General features: G+C 44.7%; 1 protein-coding gene across 4 annotated transcripts in view; it reads right to left on the reverse strand.

Moving 5' to 3' along the window:
- dhx40 (DEAH (Asp-Glu-Ala-His) box polypeptide 40) overlaps nt 1-16,787 on the reverse strand; it is a 40,562-nt gene extending 23,775 nt beyond the window's left edge. Inside the window, exons 1-8 of one of the 4 annotated variants that reach the window (XM_087977211.1) lie at nt 16,339-16,786; nt 15,149-15,294; nt 14,611-14,730; nt 13,332-13,565; nt 10,668-10,734; nt 7,829-7,960; nt 6,332-6,431; nt 3,952-4,038 (exon numbers count right to left, since the gene is read on the reverse strand). In XM_087977211.1, coding sequence (XP_087833337.1) covers nt 3,952-4,038; nt 6,332-6,431; nt 7,829-7,960; nt 10,668-10,734; nt 13,332-13,565; nt 14,611-14,730; nt 15,149-15,294; nt 16,339-16,549 — 1,097 coding nt within the window. In that variant the 5' untranslated portion in view covers nt 16,550-16,786. The other 3 variants (XM_043718141.2, XM_087977212.1, XM_043718143.2) reach the window with 3 other exon arrangements.
- Nucleotides 16,788-22,295: the final 5,508 nt, after the last annotated feature.

Consider the following 22,295-nt stretch of genomic DNA (forward strand, 5'->3'; position numbering starts at 1 on the left):
GGAGCCATGACATAATCTTTTAGCCAAAACAGAGACATGGTTAAAAGGAAAACAAAGGTGGGAACAAACTATTCAGCTATTTGTGATTTTTCAAAAGGACAAGCTGGAAGGAAAGAGTGGAAGGGTAACATTGTCCCTATGAAATAGAGAGTGAGAAATGAATATGCATCAGAAGATGTGGACCTCATACAAACGGAGCAAGAAATAACAAAATGACTGGTGGGAGCAACGTATAGGACACACTAAAAATAGTGTGTCTGTAGGACAGAGGAAAGATCAGGAGATATTAAGACCAATTAAAAACAACTGTAATGTAATCATAGGTGACTTTAAACTTCATGGGGAGAATCAAATTGGCAGAGCTAGGATTCATAGAGTGTATTCTGGACAGTTTCCTAGAACAATATGTTGTGGATCCAACTAGGGATTAGGCTTTCTTGGATCTGGAAACGTATAATGACACGGGTTTAAAAAATGATCTTACAGTAAAAAATCTCTGGGAAAAGAGACTATAATATGATAGAATTTATAATTCAGCTTGAGGGGGAGGACTCTATGACTCTAAGAGCTGTGTTAAAATTAAATAAGGATAAATCCAAATGAAAGAGGACTGAATGGGCTGGAGTGGACTGGTAAAGGAATTTAGCAGAAAAGATGGTTGGGAAACAACTGTCAGACAGTTAAGAAAATAGTTCATGACTCACAACAAAGATATATCCTAATGAGGAAGGAGGATTCTGGGAAGGGGATAAACAGACCATAGTTAGCCAGGGAAGTTCAGGATAGCATCACATTGAAAGAATTGGCAAGGATTAGTGGCAAACCAGAGGATTGGAAAAGTTTTAAAAACTAGTGGAAGATAGCCAAAACAAAACTAATGATAAAGAAAATAAACTTTAAGTGTAAACAAGCAAGTAATATCAAGATGGACAGCAAGAGTTTCTTTAAATATAGGAGGAGGAGGAGAGAGGTCAAAGTAACCATAGGTATTAATCACAGGAACCAGGAAATAGTAAAGAAGTTGAGTAAATACTTTGCATCAATCTTCATGATAGCAGATATTAATACCATTCCAAAATTATTAAATAATCAAGGAGCAAAGGGGATGGAGGAATTCAATGCAACTGCTACCACTAGAGAATAAGTGTTAGGGATTCCAACAGGTCTAAAGACTGATACGTCCCCTGGATCTGATGGGGTGAACTCCAGAATATTAAAAGGTTGTAGTTACAGAGAAACTAGATGAACTGGTCATAAATCTTCTAATAATCCTTTGATACTGTAAACATCCAGTATGTAAGGCATTTGATAAGGTTCCCCATGGTAGGCTTATGCGGAAAGTCAGGAGGCATGGGATAGAGGGAAATTTGGCCAATTGGATAGAAAACTGGCTAACCGGTCGAAGGCAGAGAGTGGTGGTAGATGGTAAATATTCAGCCTGGAGCCCAGTTACAAGTGGAGTTCCGCAGGGATCAGTTCTGGGTCCTCTGCTGTTTGTAATTTTTATTAATGACTTAGATGAGGGAGTCGAAGGGTGGGTCAGTAAATTTGCAGATGATACGAAGATAGGTGGAGTTGTGGACAGTGAGGAGGGCTGTTGTCGGCTGCAGAGGGACTTAGATATGTTGCAGAGCTGGGCTGAGGAGTGGCAGATGGAGTTCAACCCTGCCAAGTGTGAGGTTGTCCATTTTGGAAGAACAAATAAGAATGCGGAATACAGGGTTAATGGTAGGGTTCTTAGTCAGGTGGAGGAACAGAGGGATCTTGGGGTCTATGTACATAGATCTTTGAAGGTTGCCACTCAGGTGGATAGAGTTTGTAAGAAGGCCTATGGAGTATTATCGTTCATTAGTAGAGGGATTGAATTCAAGAGTCGTGAAGTGATGTTGCAGCTGTACAGGACTTTGGTTAGGCCACAGTTGGAGTACTGTGTGCAGTTCTGGGCGCCTCACTTTAGGAAAGATGTGGAAGCTTTGGAGAGGGTGCAGAGAAGATTTACCAGGATGTTGCCTGGAATGGAGAGGAAGTCGTACGAGGATAGGTTGAGAGTTCTCGGCCTTTTCTCGTTGGAACGGCGAAGGATGAGGGGTGACTTGATAGAGGTTTATAAGATGATCAGAGGAATAGATAGAGTAGACAGTCAGAAACTTTTTCCCCGGGTACAACAGAGTGTTACAAGGGGACATAAATTTAAGGTGAAGGGTGGAAGGTATAGGGGAGATGTCAGGGGTGGGTTCTTTACCCAGAGTGGTGGGGGCATGGAATGCACTGCCCGTGGGAGTGGTAGAGTCGGAATCATTGGCGACCTTTAAGCGGCATTTGGATAGGTACATGGATGGGTACTTAATCTAGGTTAGAAGTTCGGCACAACATCGTGGGCCGAAGGGCCTGTTCTGTGCTGTATTGTTCTATGTTCTATGTTCTATCCTAGAGTATCAGAGTAACTGCCAATGTAACAATCCGTTCAAAAAGGGAAAAAGACATAGAAAAGTAACCATGGGCCAATTAGCTTAACATCTGATACAGGGAAGATTCCAGAATTATTATAAGGGATGTAACAGCAGAATATTTAGAAATACATAATTGGAGTCAGGATGGCTTAATGCAGGGAAAATTATGCCTGACAAATTTATTAGAATCCTTTGAGGAGGTAACAAATAAGATAGATAATGGGGAAACAGTAGGTATAATATATTTAGATTTATAAAGGGGTTCAACACATTGCACTACTTAATAAGAGCCAGTGGTGTTATGAGTAATATAGTGGCATAGATAGAGGACTGGCTAACTAATAGAAGACATACTTGGGTTAAGGGATGATTTTCAGGATGGCAACTAGTGGACTGCCGCAGGGATCAGTGCTGGGGCCACAATTACTCCCAATATTTATTCATAACTTGGATGAGGAAAGTGAATTTCTACAGCCAAGTTTGTAGATGACACAAAAGTAGGTGGGGAGGCAAGTGTTGAGATGACACAGTCTGCACAGTTACAGACAGGCTCTGCAAGTGGGTCAAAACTTAGCAGATGGAATATAATGTGGGAAAATGTAAGGTTATGCACTTTGGCGAGAAGAATATTACTTCTCTATTGCAGCACAAAAGAATTTGGGAATCCTTTGCATAATTCACAAAAAGATAGCATACAAACTCAGTAAGAAATAAGAGTATCAAATAGAATGTTAACCTTCATTTTAAAGAAAATGGAGTTTAAATATAGGGAGGCCTTGCTAAATTTATGTAAGGCACTAGTTGGACTACATCTACAACACTGTGAACGGTTTTGGTTGCCTTATCAAAGAAAAAAATGTATTGGAATTGGAGGCAGTCCATTAGGTTGGCCCTGTATTTGCTGGAGTTTAGAGGAACGAGAGGTGACCTTATTGAAATGTATAAGACACTTAAAGGCTTTAACAGGCTGGATGCAGGAAGGGTGTTTCCCTTTGCAGAAAAGTCTAGGACCAGAGGATATAACCTCAGAATAAGGGGTCACCAAGTTAAGACACAGCTGTGGAGCTGGGGAGTTTTCCTCTCAGAGTATAGAGAATCTGTGGACTTCTTTACCACAAGAGGACTGTCAAGTATAGGCCATTACATAAATTTAATGCTGAGATAGACATTAGTCATTATAATTATTAATTGTACTTAAGGGAATCAAGGTCTAGGGTTAAGGCTGGAAAGTGGAGTTGAGGATTGTTGTATCAGACTTGATTTTACTGAATCACAGAGCACATCCAGGTCAGAACTGCCTACTTCTGCACCTACGTCATATGGTTTTAAGATAACAGAAAGGTGATTCACTCCGTTGGAATTCTATTTCATTTGAATGAATAGGGTGTTCAGTGGATTAGAATTCTATACAATGGAACACATTGGAAACAGACCAGAATTCTATGCATGTACCTAGTGTGTTTACTTTGAATGAATTATAATCATATTTTTAGAAACTTACTTTGATATTGGAACCACCTCCAGTATGTCAAGTCCAACACGTGGGTTGTGATTCAGCTGCTTCACAAAACCACAATCTACGACGTATCTGTACTTAAAGAGACAGGAAGTCTGTTAACTAACGTTACACAATTCCAGCAAGAAGTTCCAATCACAAAATGCAATCCATACTGCCTCATGAATGGACACTCAATTCTATGAGAATATTTCAGGGTAAAAATTAAATCTTTTACTCCTTGGCCGAAGTCCAGTTCTATTCAGTGTTACGTTCGTGTTGTAACTTTGGAGTCTATCATCTGGCACATCACTAAACAAACTTTTAAATGAGAGAAATACAGAACTTGCATTTATATAGCACCTTTCACAATCTCGTCATTCCAAAGCACTTTAAAGCTAATCAAGTACAACTGAAGTGTAGTCACTGTTGAAACATAGGAAACATGGCAGCCAATTTGCACACAGCAAGATCCTACAAATAAGGAAGGGATAACAATCAGATAATCTACTTTAGCAGTGTAGGGTTGAGATTAAATTTGGCAAGGATATAGCAGAGAAATGTTTTGCTTCAGGGGGCAGACAAGAGTCTCTGTTTAGTCTTGACTGATGGATGGCACCTCTGACAGTCCAGTACTCTCTCTGTCCTTTACTGAAGTGTTCACTAAGACTGTGTACTAAATGTTTATGGAATGCATTTCCCTTTATTGGCAGAGGTCCCTCAGCATTGATTAATAAGTCAGGACACAATCCTGTGAGGGAAATTGACAGACTTATTCATTAACATGATCTTGATAAAAGGACTTTGTTAAAGGGTGCGCAGGAACAGAGAGACCTGGATGAATATGTACATACATCATTAGAAAGTGGCAGGACAGATAGTGAGAACTGTTAATAAAGCATACAATATTCCAGATATCATTAACAGGAAGACAGAGTACAAGAACAGGGACATTATGATGGACTTGTATAAAATGCTGGTTAGATCTCAGCTGGAGTATTGTGTACAGTTTTAGGTGCCATACTATATGAAGGAAGTGAATGCATCAGATAGAATGCAGAAGAGGGTTTTGAGAATGGTTCCAGGGATAAGAAACTTCAGTTATAAGGAATGATTAGATAAGCAAAGATTAGAGAAAGTAGGACTGTTTATCTTGGAGAGGAGAAGACAAAGAGGCGATTGAGAGAAGTTTGCAAAATCATGAGGGTTCTGCACAGAGTGGATAGGGAGGAACTGTTCCAGTTCATAAACGGATTGAGAACCAGAGGGCACAGTTTGTGTTTTTAAAGAGAAACAAATGCAAGGCGAGATAAAGCTTTTTCACACAGCATGTGATTAGGGGTCTGGAGTGCACTGCCTGGAAGTGTGGAGGAGACAGGTTCAAGTGAGGCATTCAATGGAATATTAAGGTAATTACTTTAATAGTTGCAATGCACAGGAAAAAAAGGCAGGAAATTGGCACTAAGTCAAAATGCTCAGACAGCTGGTACAGAAATGATAGGGTGAATGGCTTTCTTCTGCACTGTAACAATTCTGGAATTTTATGAAATTTGTGTGTGTGGATATTTGGCCTGTTCAGTAATTCCCTCCATGGTCAAACAGCACCAATGCTCAGTCTCGACTTGTGTGTCATTTCCCAGTGTGACTGAAGGTACCACAGTCAGTTGGACAGATGGTGGTTGTGGAATAAGGGTGAGATTGTGGAGGGCAATCAGACTCCAACAGTAACATCAAGTCTTCATGTCATAGAGTCATACAACACGGAAATACACCCTTCCAGCCAAATCATCCACACCAACCAGACATCCCAATCTGACCAAGTCCCATTTGGCCCATATCCCTCTAAACCCTTCCTATTCATATACCCATCCAGATGCCTTTTAAGTGTTGTAATTGTACCGACCTCCATCACTTCCACAGGCACCTCATTCCATTCCCATACCACCTTATACATGAAAAAGTTGCCACTGATGTCCTTTTTAAGACTTTCCCTTCTCACCTTAAGCCGATGCCCTCCAGCTTTGGAGTCCCCCACCCTGGGAAAAAGACCTTGGCTATTCACCCGATCCATCCTCCTCACGATGTTATAAATCTCGATAAGGTCACCCCGCAGCCTCCAACACTCCAGGGAAAATAGCCCCAGGCTATTCAGCCTCTTCTTATAGCTCAAACATTCCAACCCTAGCAATGTCCCTGTAAATCTCTTCTGCACCCTTTCAAGTTTAATGACATCCTTCCTACAGAAGGGCGACCAGAATTGTACGCAGTATTCCAAAAGTGTACAGCTTCAACATATCATTGCAACTCCGATACTCAATGTTATGACCAATGAAGGCAAGGCACCAGCATCTTCTTCACTCCCCTGTCAACCTGCAACTCCACTTACCTTATTCCATCAATAGTCAGGGAAGTGGCTGCAATATTCGTAGCAACGACGCATTTCCGAATGTGAAGTGGAGCAGGAAGAAAAACCTTCCTCTGTTGATCTGATTAAGAAATTACAGTTAGGATAGAGATCAGAGTATCTTACATTACAACTAAAACAATGCTTCCATAGTCAGACACAGCTTATTAGCTTAACGTCTGGCTGAGAGAAACTCTAGGTGCTGAGCATGGGTGTGTTTGGTTCTGGTGTCCTGATCAAATGCCACAGGGCAGGTGCAGCACGGGGTTAGATACAAAGTAAAGTTCACTCGATACTCACCCCATCAAACAACCCCAAAACAGGAACAGCATGGAGTTAGATATGGAGTAAAGCTCACTCAACACGGTCCAAATAAACCTTCCCTAAGCAATTAGTGCACCAACTGGATACACAGTAAAGCTCTCTTTAGCAAGTGTACACCCAAACACTTGAGATGAGCTTTTGTATCTCACCAAAAGCATTTTTCTTCATTTTTCACAAGCATTAATCTCATCTGAATTACTCTAACAATTTACAATCAGTCTGTGCTGGGGGCAAATATCTGTCATCAACCCAACAGGAACCACTACAAGCTCCTTTCACTGAGAAGGGACAGAGACTGCAGAAATGGGTTGGTACATACATCACCCCCAACAGTTGAATCGAAGTTAAAATTCAGGTCCACGGCTTGGAAATCTGCACGTAATACTCAGCACATCCCATCCCTCCTACAATTACTCCCACAATCTTCAGTGTGTCAACTTTTTCTGTTCAAGGTAAATCCGGTGAAGATGTTTAAATTTGAAATCCTGTAAGGTCCACTGTCATAATCTCTTTGAGTGTTTGCTATCTATATCAAGATCCCATGACTAAAGGCGGAACCACCACATAGCCAACATAATAGTTGATCACGTTTAAGCGATTTCCATTTTCTCCCATTTTTCTGATAACCTGTCAGTGTTTAGCCGAGAGGGACTGATTCATGTTCACAGTCACCCTTCCCCAAATACAAAGTCCTCAGTCCCAGCTATGTCAAGGAGGCTGCATGCATGACCATGGCTCTCTCTTAGTCATGCTTTTGCTCCTTTTGTCTCTCGCTCTCTCTCTGTCCACCATGCCCACACCGTACGATAAAAAAACTGGGTAAAATGAAGGATAATTGAAGCACCCAACATGGCAGGATCTTCGCTCCTACATTTTCCGTCAGTCTTCAAACTCTCAAAATAAACCAAAGAACTGCAATTACTGGAGATCGGAAACAACTCAGCAAGTCTGGCAGCATCTGCTGGTCCAGTGACCACTCGGCTCAAAATGCTGGCTTTGCTTACCAGATCTGCTGAGTTTCTTCAGCAATTTCTGTATTTGTCTTCAAACTCACCTTTGGCTCACAAATATCAAGTGACGAAACCGTGGACAGGAAAATGAATAAAACAAATTACAAAAACAACATTATAAAATGATTTTTGCTGTCAGTGTTACCTGTTGACATAGACCCATATAGTGGCAGTATGAGCAGCCCTTCGATTGATCTATCTCTCACGTCATACCGGTAATTGATTGATTCTCCCTTCTGGAAAAGCAAGTCACATGCTCGCTCAATCTCAGACTGCCCTGGAAAACGAAGAGTTTAATAGCAGCACATGCTGAACTCATCCAAGGTAACAGAACAATTTTAATCATATCAATTTACAGACAGCAAGTGGCTACATGGTCTATTGTATCTCTTCGAAAGAGCAATTCTGATGAATCCCACATCCCCATTTTTCACCTGTAACTCTCATAATTCTTCACCATCAAGTACATTATCAAATCCTTTTTCAATTTAGGACTCAGCTTCCACCATCTTTTCAGACATCAATTACCTCGGAGTAAAATTTTCATCTCCCCACTAGATTTCTTTTTAAACCAATATATTTTTAATGTTGATGTCCTCCACACAGCAGGGGGAGTAGATTTACTCTATCAAGATCTTCCCAGAAACGTCTATTAGGTCACCTTTTTTGAAAGAAAATGGAAATACAGAGTTCTTAAAATTTGTTCTTGGATTGTTTGCTGCTTATTCTGAATTGTCCTCGAGAAGGTGGTGGTCATCCCTTGCAGTCTGTCTGTGAAGTACCATTGGAAAACATTCCAGGATTTTATACCTTCAAAAGAAGATTTTGTTTTTGGAAAAATTCATTTATGGAATGAGATCACTGGCATTTATTGCCCAATTCTAATTACCCAGAGGACAGTTATGAGTCAACCACATTGTCATAGTTCTGGCAACACACGTAGACTAAACCAGGTAAGGACAGCAGATTTCCTTCCCTAAAGGGCATTAGTGAACCACACAGATTTTTGATATCAATTATGGTTACTTGGTCACCATGTAGCCAGCAATTTCTGACATGTATTCAGCCTCCAAAATTGTGGGCAACACAGAAAAATCTAATTTATTAACCATGCCCCAACTTGCCTGACACAATGATGTGTTCAGGCATTTTGAGGGCTAGCAAGAATCTACAAAGTTGCTTTGGGTCTGGAGTCACATGCAAACCAGACCCTGTAAGGACAACACGTTTCTTTCCTTACAGTGTTTGAATTTGAAAGCTGCATGGTCATCTTTAAGGCTACTAGCTTCTCATTTCTATTTTCTTTTTCGTTTAAGCCAAAACGTTGCTCTTGTGACCAAACAGGCCGGTCAGCAATCACAAGATGCCACTCAGAAAAGATTAGAAATATAAGTTAGATAAGAGTTTTTGAATCGATAAACTTAGAGAAAACGTGAAATTAAATCCAAAATATTAGCAGAACAATTTAAAATCCAATCTCAAAAATGTTCCTGACATCGAGGCCTTTCACTGGCTGTAATCAGTGTTTCTTCAAGCACAGCAAAATTTCAGAAACTGGTCTCAGGCATAGTCAGCTGAACTGAATGGCCATGTAAAATTTCACCATGGTGCTGATCCAGTACTTTTCATGAACTCAGGAAGTCCTTATGTGCTTTACAACCAGTTAAATATTTTCAAACATTACTGTAGGAAATGAGACAGCTAAAGTGCTTCATCACAAAATTCCATAAACAGCAACATGTGAACTACCAAATCATCCGATTCAGTTATGTTGTTTGAAGGATACATTTTGACAAGGGCAACAAGGAGAACTCCCAAGCACTTCCACAAATAGCGACCATAAATGATAGGAACAGGAGTAGGCCATTCGGCCCCTTGAGCCTGATCGGCCATTCAATAGGATCACAGCTGTTACAACACAATTGGGCAGCACGGTGGCACAGTGGTTAGCACTGCTGCCTCACAGCGCCAGAGACCCGGGTTCAATTCCTGCCTCAGGCAACTGTCTGTGTGGAGTTTGCACATTCTCCCTGGGTCTGTGTGGGTTTCCTCCGGGTGCTCCGGTTTCCTCCCACAGTCCAAAAATGTGCAGGTTAGGTGAATTGGCCAGGTTGAATTGCCCATAGTGTTAGGTGAAGGGGTAAATGTTGGGGAATGGGTCTGGGTGGGTTGCTCTTCGGAGGGTCGGTGTGGACTTGTTGGGCCGAAGGGCCTGTTTCCATGCTGTAAGTGATCTAAAAAAAATTCCTCACGCCCATTTTCCTGCTTTTTCCCATGACCCCGATTTTCGACTGATTAAGAATCTCAGTCTTAAATATACACAAAGATTCTGTCCTCACAGCTCTCTTTGGCAACTAGTTCCAAAGACTCTCAATCCTCTGAGAGGAGAAATTCCTCCTCACGTCGGTCTTAAACTGGGGCCGTTTATTCTGAGAGTATGTCCTCTGGTCATCAGGGGAAATTCCTCTCGGCATTTACCTTGTTAAGCTCCTTAAGAATCCTTTGTTTCAATGAAATCACCTCTCATTCTTCACAACTCCAATGAGCAGAGTCCCAACGTGTTTAGCCTTTGCTCATAAGACAATCCCTCCATACCAGAGACCATCCTAGTGAACCAGAAGGAGACATCGTAGTGTGCAGGGTGGCCATGGGATCATTTACATCCACCAGAGGGAGCCTCAGCTTAATACCCCCACTCAAAAGATGGCACATCTGGCAGTGCAGCAGTCCCTTGGCATTGCAGTGAAGTGTCGGCCTGGTTTAAGCACTCCCGTCTCTGGAGCTTGAACCCCAGACTCAGAGGTGAGAGTTTTATCCATTGAGTCCAGATTATCTGGCCCACTGTAACATTTTCTGGAAAACTATGGAAAACGCATGTACACGTGGTGAAAGAGCAACTCTGATTGCTTCCACCACTTTGTGGTGTTGTGTGGAAGGTCAGTCTGACTGGTTACACTACAGACAATGGTTACACTGTGGCCCACCTGTTAAAAACACAAGGATGTCTCCTTCGGGCTCATTCATGTGAATATCCACCGTGATGTTTGCAACCTGAAAATGAGGAACACGGTAAGATTAAAGATAAGCAGCACACACTATTGTTCAAAATGAGTGAATCTACATTGATATATTCCCAGGACGTTTCAGTAATGCTTCCCAGTCAAGTGCCCTTACAGCACAATTACTGTCCAATCAGCAAGTGTGCCATCGGAATGTGTAGGGCATTCAGCCCCTCAAACCCTGCCCCTCCATTCAACACAACCATTGCTGATCAAACATTGATGCCCTTTATCCACCTCATCCCCACAACCCTTTCCACTGTTGGTAATCAAAAGTTTATCAACTTCTAGCTGAAACATACTCAGAGAATGCGCTTTCACAGCCCTCTGATGTAGAGAATTCCAAAGATTTAGGAGCGTCGGAGTAAAACAAAACGCTTTCATCTTGATCCAAAATGGCATCCCCTTTATTTTTAAATACCAGCCCGACTCCAGAACTCCCAAACCAGGGTAAACGTCCTACCTGCATTTACCCTATCCCTTGCAATACTTGTCAGTTCCAGTGAAATTACCTCTCAATTTTTTTAAACTGTACAGAGTGCAAGCCCAGTTTGCCCAATGTTTCTTAACAGGACAGTCCCGCCATCCTTGGATCAAGTCTGGTGAACCTTCGTTGCACCCCCTCTATGGCAATAAAATCGTGCCTAAGACAAGGAGTTAAATTCTACAAAAAGTACAGTCGAACTGAACTCTTGGACAATTAAAGCAAGACCTCATCACAGTCAGCTTAATTCATCCAGTAAAGTCACATGTTAAGACAAATGACCACCTGAGACAGAAGGCTAACTAGCCAGCGTTCTTGGTGCCGTTGATCAAACTGAAAACAGTTGCTAACGTGATGACAATCTGCATTTACGTAGTGGATGAACAGTCCCAAGATGATTCAAAAAAGCCCTTCGTATAAAAGTTGACTCCAACCCAGAGGAGACGTTACAGCAGATGAGTAAACATTTGGTCAAAGAGAGTGGTTTTGGGAAATGTTTTTGGCAAGGATGGTAGGACACAGAGACTGAGAAATCTCACTGAAACATATCAGATTCTTAAGGGGCTTGACAGGGTAAATGCTGAAAAGGTGTTTCCTCCATGGGAGAGTCTAGGACCAAAAGGTATAGTCTCAGAATAAAGGGGCACTAATTTACGACTGATGTGAGGAGGAATTTCTTCTCTCAGAGGGTTGAGAGTCTTTGGAACTCCTTGTCACAGAGAGCTGTGGGGACAGAGTCCTTGTGTTTATATAAAGTTGAATTGATTAGATTCTTATCAGTCGGGGAATCAAGGGTTCTGAATAGAGGCAGGCAAGTGAACATGACGAATATCAGCTCAGCCATGGTCCAACTGAATGGTGAAGCTTAAGAGGCCAAATGGCCTAATCCTGTTCCTATTTCTTATGGTCTTATGGTCTTATGGAGAGGTTTGGGGGGGGGGGGGGGGGGGGCGGAATTTCAGAGTTGGGTGCCTCGATGCTTTATAGGTTCAGCTGCCAGTGGTGGACAATGAAGTGAGTGATGCACAGGAGGTCAGAGTTGGAAGGATAGTATATCTCCCTATTTGTTTCTCATTGGTGCGATGGGGTCATTTACACCTAACAGAACCGATGGGTGTGGCTTAACATCCGTCAAAAAGATAGCACCGACAACAATGATAGTTTCACTTCTTTCATGTGTAAAAGTGAGATAACAGAGTTTTACGTGAATTCATGCAGTTTTTGAGCAAATTACAATGTAATTCTGCAAGTACAAATTCACCCCACAAACATATATGTATATGTGTGCATGTGGGTCTTTGTGTCTGTGTCTGTCTGTCTGGGTTGTGAGTGTGAGAGAGAGTGCTCTCACTCTCTCAAGCCTCCAACCCAGACACAGACACAAAGACCCACATGCAAACATATACATATGCGTTTGTGGGTGAATTTGTACTTGCAGAGTTACATTGTACTTTGCTCAAAAACTGCATGAATTCATGTAAAACTCTGTTATCTCACTTTTTAGATTAGAACCAATCCAAACATCATGACACAGACAGAGAACATGGGGGCTCACACCTTCAACATATTGTCCAGCTAACACCAATTGTTACAGTTAACATGAGAATGCAACTTTTAATAAAAGGTTTTGTGATTTACACATGAAAGAAGTGAAACTATCATGGTATTTGAACAGATGAAAGTCTCAACAGACAATCAAGGTATTTTTCAATGTATAATTTCAGTTACATCACACTGTAAACTTTTATAATAAACTCTGTGCCTTACAATTGTGTCCTCCACAACCAGCTGAAGGAGCGGCGCTCCGAAAGCTAGTGTGCTTCCAATTAAACCTTTTGGACCAGGTGTTGTGTGATTTTTAACTTTGTACATCCTAGTCCAACATCGGCATCTCCACATCACGACAACAATGTAGCTTTCCCTCAAAGCTAGAGTGTCAGCTGAGATCAAACCTTGATCGAGCACCAGCTTCCCAGCTGCAACACGAAAACATTACACACTCAATTGTCTGCTGCCAGCTAAGAGCCCTGCTCAAACTGGGAGGGCACTAAGTTGTTGGGATATGCTCCCACGCGCATGGATCAGGAAAAGCAATTAAGAGTCACCTCTTTCACCAAGCCCGAGCCCTCTTTGTCCTTTGGTCCAATCAGGTTGCAGAATATTTCCTCGACAGGGTACATCCTGCCAGACACGTGACAAACGGGGCAACCACCCAGGAATTGCGTGAGCTTCTCCACCTCCAGCGTCGCTGACATCACAATGATCTTCAGGGGCACCTCGCGCTCTCGCAACACTGGCGCCCAGGCCGACTGGCACCTGAGCAAACCAAAGAGAATATCCTGAGGGGAGACAGCACCCAGTGTTAGGAGGAGGAGGAAGTTTGGCACAATAAACCCCAACTATTTCTGCACACCTCACAGTTTTACATGGACCAGGCTGAATTCAGTGTTCAACGCAAAGGCTTTATACAAGTGAGTCTAAGATGTCTATTAACAGTGTGCATGCCTCATGGTAGAGACTATAGCAGACAAGGAGGGACATTTTAACTTGGGGTGGCTCCTGCATTCAGTCACTTTTTGGTTTTCCAGAAGTATTACCATTTATCAAAACCATTTTTAATTATTGATTGGATGTTTAATGTCAGATCAAACATCCATGTACCCATTTCATCAAAGCACTAATCCGTACCTCTGGATTACTAGTCCATCACCTCCACACGATGCAAGGCGGATTGGAGGAGGTGACAGCCTAGTGGTATTATTGCTGGACTGTTAATCCAGAGACCCAGGGAATGTTCTGGGGACCAGAGTGAATCTCACCACAGCAGATGGTGGAATTCGAATTAAATAAAAGACAAATCCAGAATTAGGAATCTAATGACAACCATGAATCCAAAACCCACCTGGTTCATTAATGTCCTTTAGGGAAGGAAACTGCCATCCTTACCTGGTCTGGACTACATGTGAATCTAGACCCACAAAAATGTGGTTAACTCCTAACAATTGGGGATGGGTAATAAAATGCTATCTAGTTAGCGATACCCTCATCCTGTGAGGCAAATAAAAAACAGGTAATGTGGGGGAAGATCCTGGAACTTCCCGCCTGACAGCATTAAGGCTGGACTGACACAAGGACTGCAGCAGTTCAAGAAGGTGGCTCAACACCAACCTCAAAAGGACAGCTAAGGAGCAGGGTCAGCGCTGGCACAGCCAGCAACACCCACATCCCATGAACAAATAAAAACACTAACCCAGCTGGTGGCTGTGCAAGTATAAAACATCTACAACGAGAAAACGATTAAGTAAATAAATCAAGCTCTCATTTAAAATCCAACTCTGCACTCTCAAATGAGACAGTATTTCCAAAAGCAAAGTTTCACATAACTGTGCTGAGGCTCCTCTCGTGGGCCTCGTCCAGGATGATGACGCTGTATCGGCTGAGGCAAGGGTCTTGAAGAATCTCCCGAAGCAAACAGCCATCCGTCATGTACTTTATTGCCGTCTCCTGGGGAAAAAGGGAGCTGCCATTACAATGGTATCTACAGCACAGCAACAGGCAGTGCTGCCTCATCCCACTTCAGCAAGGTGCAGAACAGTTTACTGCACTGCCTTTACTCGCCAGGCATTTCATTGAACTATTGAGACAATCCCCAAGGTCAGCACAGCATCAAGAAATCTCTGATCTAATGGCAGGCAGCTGCACGATGACAAACATATGAAACAGGAAAACAAAGTGGCCAGTTGGCCCTTTGAACCTGCATCATGACCCAGCATGATCATAGCTGATGCTCTACCTCAGCTCTATACCATCCCACGCGCTTCAAAAATCTCCAAAGTTCTACTGATCTGGGGCCTGAGCAGCAAATTGAGCAAAGTCAACGTCATTCTGCGCAGGAAATTGTGACCTGCTGTTGGTACCTCACCTCAGAGGTACAGTCATCAAAGCGGACCTGGTAACCCACTCTGCTACCTGGAGGACAGGCCATCTCCTCCGCTACTCGGAGGGCCACAGAAATCGCAGCCACTCTTCGTGGCTGTGTGACCCCGATGATGCCGTGTTGTCCGAGTCCTGAAATACAGAAAGAGGAAAAGCTTCACATGTCAAATTGGAAAGCCAATTGTCAAGCTGTGCGCTTCTCAAAAGGAAGAGAAACAGAAACATTTAACATATCCCTGATCCTGGGTTCAGGTAACCTTCGCCCTACGGATGGAGTGCTTCTGACCCCAGACCAAACTACCTTACCTTTTAGGTTGGATTTCCTGCAGTGCCCCAGCCAAAGGGCATTCCAGCCCATGGGAGGCTAGACCGCAGCAGGTGGAAGGCTGCTCAACTGCAGAGGCATCGCACCCCATCCACTAACGTCTGCCTTGGTTCAGTGGGTCGCACTCAGGGTTAGCAAGTTTCAGTCCCACTCCAGCACATGATGTCAAGCATGATCTCCCAGGACACTACAGAGGGCGTGCCATGCTACTGGAGGTGCCATCTTTCAGACAAGGTGTTAATCCAAGACCCATCAGTCTGCCCACTTAGATGGGCATACAGGATCCTGTGACACCACCTTAAAGTGGTGAGGGGGAGTGCAGTTATTTCCAGTGTCCTGGCTAATCTCCCATTGCCTTGAAACGGGAATGATATTTAAGTTACAGGAGGAACTTGTTCACAGACCTTTTTAAACAGGGGATGGGGGAACGATGTGGAGGTTGTTTTGCACGATTACCACGTGGTCACGGTCGACTAGGAAATCATCCTGCCCTACGTGTCTCAAAAGGGTTTGCAAGTTGACGATCAACCAATTTGACTGTGTCAAAAACTCACTCACCAGGGCCATCAGCTTCTAAGGTGGGACTTGAACCCTGGGCACCCAACCCATAGGTGGGGAGGCTATACATTCCATCACCAGACCTCCCACTCCTGACCAATATTTATCCCTCAGTAAACATCACAACCATCATACCACTACTCATTGGATCTTGCCATGCACACATTAGCTATCATGTTTCCAACATGATATCAGTGATTCCTGGTCAAAAGTACTTTACTGACAGTCCCCGTGACTTTCTGAATGTCCCAAGATTTGGGAACGATGTTATGGAAATGTAACTCTGGTCTTACCTGCCTGGTACAGGTACTGCGGTAACTGTGTGGTCTTCCCACTGCCTGTTTCCCCAGTCACAATCAGGAAGGGATGGTCTCTGACCGCCTGAACCAGCCGCTCCCTGTGCCGGTGGATGGGTAGTGACCCAGACCCAGCTCCCAGTTGGCTACCCCCTGACACCACCTCCCTTTGGGAACGAATCTGTCCTTCTTCCCTCTCACGGGGCATCCTGCCTCAGCCAGGGCTCCTCACTGAGTGTCCACAGTACTCTGTATGGTTCTTCTCTATCCTTTGGAATGTGCCTTTTCCTGCTTTTCAAGTTAAATTTCAATCCTCCCCCTCTCTCTCATTTCCCTTTCTCTCTCTCTCTCTCTCCTTCCCACTTGTTTCCCTTTGTCTCCCTCCTCTTTCTTTCCCCTTTACTCCTCCCTCCCTCTTTCTCCTTTGCTTTCTCTCTTCTTCCCTCCTCTCCTTTTCACTCACTCACTCCCTCTATCTATATATATCTATCTATCTATCTATATATATCTCTATCTCTATCTAATACACACTTCCTCCACTCCTTTCCTCCCTCTATCTGCTGCTTCAGGGCAACAGGAAACACCAACCAGTCGCACTCTGATGACAACATGAACCCAATGATAAACAAGGAATGTGATAAGGGAAAGTGAAGCCACAAGAAGCTGCTGCCTCACTGTTCCGCCATCTGCTGCCTTACTCCAGAATAGCATCCTCTACTGTGAACACAGGGAACCTGAACAGGACTCCCCTCCCAAAATACATAGCTCTGAGTCAGGGTGTTAAATCACTGCTCATTTACTGTCACTGTCTCAATGTCCTGGAACTCTCTCCTTAACAGTAATCCTGGTGTGCTGGAAGAGCACAGCAGTTCAGGCAGCATCTGAGGAGCAGTAAAATCGACGTTTCGAGGAGGTTGAACAGTTCATCCACTTTCCGCAGCTACACTGGCACCACCCCCCACCTTTTCCTCCGCTACATCGATGACTGTATCGGCGCAGCCTCGTGCTCCCACGAGGAGACTGAACAGTTCATCCACTTTACCAACACCTTTCACCCCGACCTCAAATTTACCTGGACCGTCTCAGATCCTCCCTCCCCTTCCCAGACCTTTCCATTTCTATCTCGGGCGACCAAATCAACACGCACATTTACTATAAACCAACCGACTCCCACAGCTACCTGGACTACACCTCCTCCCACCCTGCCCCCTGTAAAAACGCCATCCCATATTCCCAATTCCTTCGTCTCCGCCGCATCTGCTCCCAGGAGGACCAGTTCCAATACCGTACAACCCAGATGGCTTCCTTCTTCAAAGACCGCAATTTCCCCCCCGACGTGGTCGACGATGCCCTCCACCGCATCTCCTCCACTTCCCGCTCCTCTGCCATTGAGTCCCGCCCCTCCAATCGCCACCAGGACAGAACCCCACTGGTCCTCACCTACCACCCCACCAACCTCCATATACATCGTATCATCCGTCGTCATTTCCGCCACCTCCAAACGGACCCCACCACCAGGGATATATTTCCCTCCCCTCCCCTATCAGCATTCCGAAAAGACCACTCCCTCTGTGACTCCCTTGCCAGGTCCACACCCCCCACCAACCCAACCTCCACTCCCAGCACCTTCCCCTGCAACCGCAAGAAATGCAAAACTTGCACCCACACCTCCCCCCTTACTTCCCTCCAAGGCCCCAAGGGATCCTTCCATATCCACCACAAATTCACCTGCACCTCCACACACATCATTTACTGCATCCACTGCACCCGATGTGGCCTCCTCTATATTGGGGAGACAGGCCACCTACTTGCAGAATGTTTCAGAGAACACCTCTGGGACACCCGGACCAACCAACCCAACCACCCCGTGGCTCAACACTTCAATTCCCCCTCCCACTCCACCAAGGACATGCAGGTCCTTGGACTCCTCCATCGCCAGACTATAGCAACACGACGGTTGGAGGAAGAGCGCCTCATCTTCCGCCTAGGAACCCTCCAAATACAAGGGATGAACTCAGATTTCTCCAGTTTCCTCATTTCCCCCCCCCCCACCTTGTCCCAGTCAAATCCCTCGAACTCAGCACTGCCTTCCTCACCTGCAATCTTCTTCCTGACCTCTCCGCCCCACCCCCACTCCGCCCTATCACCCTCACCTTGACCTCCTTCCACCTATTTCATTTCCAACGCCCCTCCCCAAGTCCCTCCTCCCTACCTTTTATCTTAGCCTGTTGGACACACTTTCCTCATTCCTGAAGAAGGGCTCATGCCCGAAACGTCGATTCTCCTGCTCCTTGGATGCTGCCTGACCTGCTGCGCTTTTCCAGCAACACATTTTCAACTTCCTATTCATAAAGCCACCCAGATGCATTTTAAATGTTGCAATTGTATTAACCTCTAACACTTCCTCTGGCAACTCATTCCATACATGTACCACCCTCTGTGTAAAAACGTTGCCTCTTAGGTCTCTGTTATATCTTTCCCCTCTCACCCTAAACCAATGCCCTCTAGTTCTGGACTCCCTTACTCCAGAGAAAAAACTTTGTCTATTTATCCTATCCATGCCCCTCATGATTTTATAAGTCATTCAAGCCTGCTCCCCCATTCAATAAGATCACCCCTCAGCCTCCGACGCTCCAGGGAAAACAGCCCTAGCCTATTCAGCCTCTCCCTATAGCTCAAATCCTCCAACCCTTGCAACACTCTTATAAATCTTTTCTGAACCCTTTCAAGTTTCACAACATCTTTCCAACTGGAAGGAGACCAATATTCTCAGTGTACTCAATATTTTGACCAATAAAGGAAAGCATACCAAACACCTTCTTCACTATCCTATCTACCTGTGACTCCACTTTCAAAGAACTATGAACCTGCACTCCAAGGTCTCTTTGTTCAGCAACACTCTAGAGGACCTTACCTTTAAGTGTATAAGTCCAGATAAGATTTGCTTTTCCAAAATGTGGCACCTCACATTTATCTAAATTAAACTCCATCTGCCACTTCTCAGCCCCTTGGCCCATCTGATCAAGATCCCGTTGTAATCTGAGGTAACCTTCTTCGCTGTCCACTACACCTCCAATTTTGATGTCATCTGCAAACTCACTAACTATACCTCTTATGCTCACATTCAAAGCATTTATATAAATGATGAAAAGTAGTGGACCCAGCACCGATCCTTGTGGCACTCCACTGTGGCTCATCACCACCTTCTGAAGGGGCAATCTGAGCAGCAAATATATGGTAGTCGCAGCAGTAATGTCCATATTCAATGATATACATTATAAAAATGCAGAAAAACACAACAGACAGAGAAATAAGGGTCTTGACATTTCTCTACCGTCTGCAAAGGTCTTATCTCAACTCCATTCCTTTATTATATTAATATGGATCCATCTTCTCTCCTCTGTTCCTTCTCACACTCAGCAGTGTCCAGTTCCTGAACTATCAGTCCCATCTCCATCGTCATATTCCTGAGAGAACACATGGTCCTCACCAACTGGCACGTTGACTGTGTGTGTCATCACAAACAAAGCTGTCTATGTTCACACCTGCTAGTCACAAAAATACAACACAAACTTGCATTTGTTATCCCCATTAACTTAAGTGAAAACTGTAAAGTGCTTTACAGGAGCATTATCAACCAACATTTAACAATGAACCATATATGAACAGAATATTGTACAGAAGAGGACATGGTCATCAAGTCATTCAAGCCTGCTCCCCCATTCAATAAGATCATGGCTTGCCCTTGACTTCTACATTTTGTCTTTTTGTCCTATTCTGTTGTCACTTAGTTGCCTCAGTGTCAAAATCTATCAACCTCAGTACTGAATTTAGAAAGAGAATAAAGATTTGCATTTGTATATCACCTTCCATTGCACTAGTCATTTTTTGAAAATTGTATCCATTCTAAGTACAGGACTGATCTCTCTCTTTCGGAGGTACAATCTGTTCTAAATCTGACAATTAAGAGAAAGTGAGATCCGCAGGTGCTGGCGATCAGAGCCTCAACTGCGATGCTGGAAAAGCACAGCAGGTCAGGCAGCATCCGAAAGTCGACGTTTGTGTCTTTCATCGGGAATGAGGCTTGTGGACTGAGAGATAAATGGGAGGGGGGTCGGTTTTGGGGGAAGGTAACTGAGAAATTGATAGTTAGATGCAGGTGAGGGAGAAGGTGATAGGTCGGAGGGGGGTTGGAACGGATGGATGAGAAAGGTGTTGGACAGGTCAGGAGGGCGGTGCCAAGTTGGAGGCTTGGGACTGGGATAACATGGGGGGGAGAGGAAATGAGGAAACTGTTGAAATGCACATTTATCTCGTGTGGTTGTAGGGTCCCTACAACACCCCTTCAACACCCCCCCCAACCTACTACCTTTTCCCTTACCTTCATCTACCTATCGCTTTCTCAGCTACCTTTCCCCCAACCCCACCCCCTCCCCTCCCATTTATCTCTCAGCACCCCCAGCCCACAAGCCTCATTCCTGATGATGGGCTTATGCCCAAAACATCGACTGTCCTGCTCCTCAGATGCTGCCTGACCTGCTGTGCTTTTCCAGCACCACACTCTCGACTCTAAATCTGACAATTACCAAAGTTTAGTCTTCAGCTTGAGGATAGTGTCCAGTTCTTAGCACTACATTTAAGGAAGGATGTCAACATCTTGGATGGGGCACACTTGAGATCTGCCAAAAGGTTCCAGAGTTGTGGGACTTCAGTTATGTGAAAGGACCAGAGTAGCCGGGTTGTTCTAGGAACATTGGATCAGGAAGAGGCCATTCAGCCCTTCAAGTCTGCTCCAGCATTCGTAAAATGATGGCTGAATTGGCTTGTGGTCTCAGTTCCATCTGGCCAGCATAATTCTCTTCTTTGAAGAGAGAGTGAGGTCTGCAGATGCTGGAGATCAGAGCTGAAAATGTGTTGCTGGAAAAGCGCAGCAGGTCAGGCAGCATCCAGGGAACAGGAGAATCGACGTTTCGGGCATAAACCCTTCTTCAGGAATGAGGAAAGTTTGTCCAGCAGGCTAAGATAAAAGGTAGGGAGGAGGGACTTGGGGGAGGGGCGTCGGAAATGCGATAGGTGGAAAGAGGTCAAGGTGAGGGTGATAGGTCAGACTGGGGTGGCGGCGGAGAGGTCAGGAAGAAGATTGCAGGTTAGGAAGGCGGTGCTGAATTCGATGGATTTGACTGAGACAAGGTGGGGGGAGAGGAAATGAGGAAACTGGTGAAATCCCGAGTTCATCTCTTGTGGTTGGAGGGTTCCTAGGCGGAAGATGAGTTGCTCTTCCTCCAACCGTCGTGTTGTTGTGGTCTGGCGATGGAGGAGTCCAAAGACCTGCATATCCTTGGTGGAGTGGGAGGGGGAGTTAAAGTGTTGAGCCACAGGATGGTTGGGTTGGTTGGTCCGGGTGTCCCAGAGGTGTTCTCTGAAACGCTCCGCAAGTAGGCGGCCTGTCTCCCCAATATAGAGGAGGCCGTATCGGGTGCAAAGGATGCAATAGATGATGTGTGTGGAGGTGCAGGTGAATCTGTGGCGGATATGGAAGTTTCCTTTGGGGCCTTGGAAGGAGGTGGGGGGGAGGTGTGGGCGCAAGTCTTGCATCTCCTGCGGTTGCAGGGGAAGGTGCCGGGAGTGGAGGTTGGGTTGGTGGGGGGTGTGGATCTGACGAAGGAGTCACGGAGGGAGTGGTCTTTACGGAATGCTGATAGGAGAGGGGAGGGAAATATATCCTTGGTGGTGGGGTCCGTTTGGAGGTGGCGGAAATGACGGCGGATGATGCGCTGTACATGGAGATTGGTGGGGTGATAGGTGAGGACCAGTGGGGTTCTGTCCTGGTGGCGGTTGGAGGGGCGGGACGCAAGGGCGGAGGAGCGGGAAGTGGAAGAGATGCGGTGGAGGGCATCGTCGACCACGTCGGGGGGGAAATTGCGGTCCTTGAAGAAGGAGGCCATCTGGGTTTT

Source organism: Chiloscyllium plagiosum, unplaced genomic scaffold (assembly GCF_037043375.1).
Source record: "Chiloscyllium plagiosum isolate Xiang-an unplaced genomic scaffold, Cpla_swu_hap1 HiC_scaffold_31, whole genome shotgun sequence".
NCBI lineage: Eukaryota > Metazoa > Chordata > Chondrichthyes > Orectolobiformes > Hemiscylliidae > Chiloscyllium > Chiloscyllium plagiosum.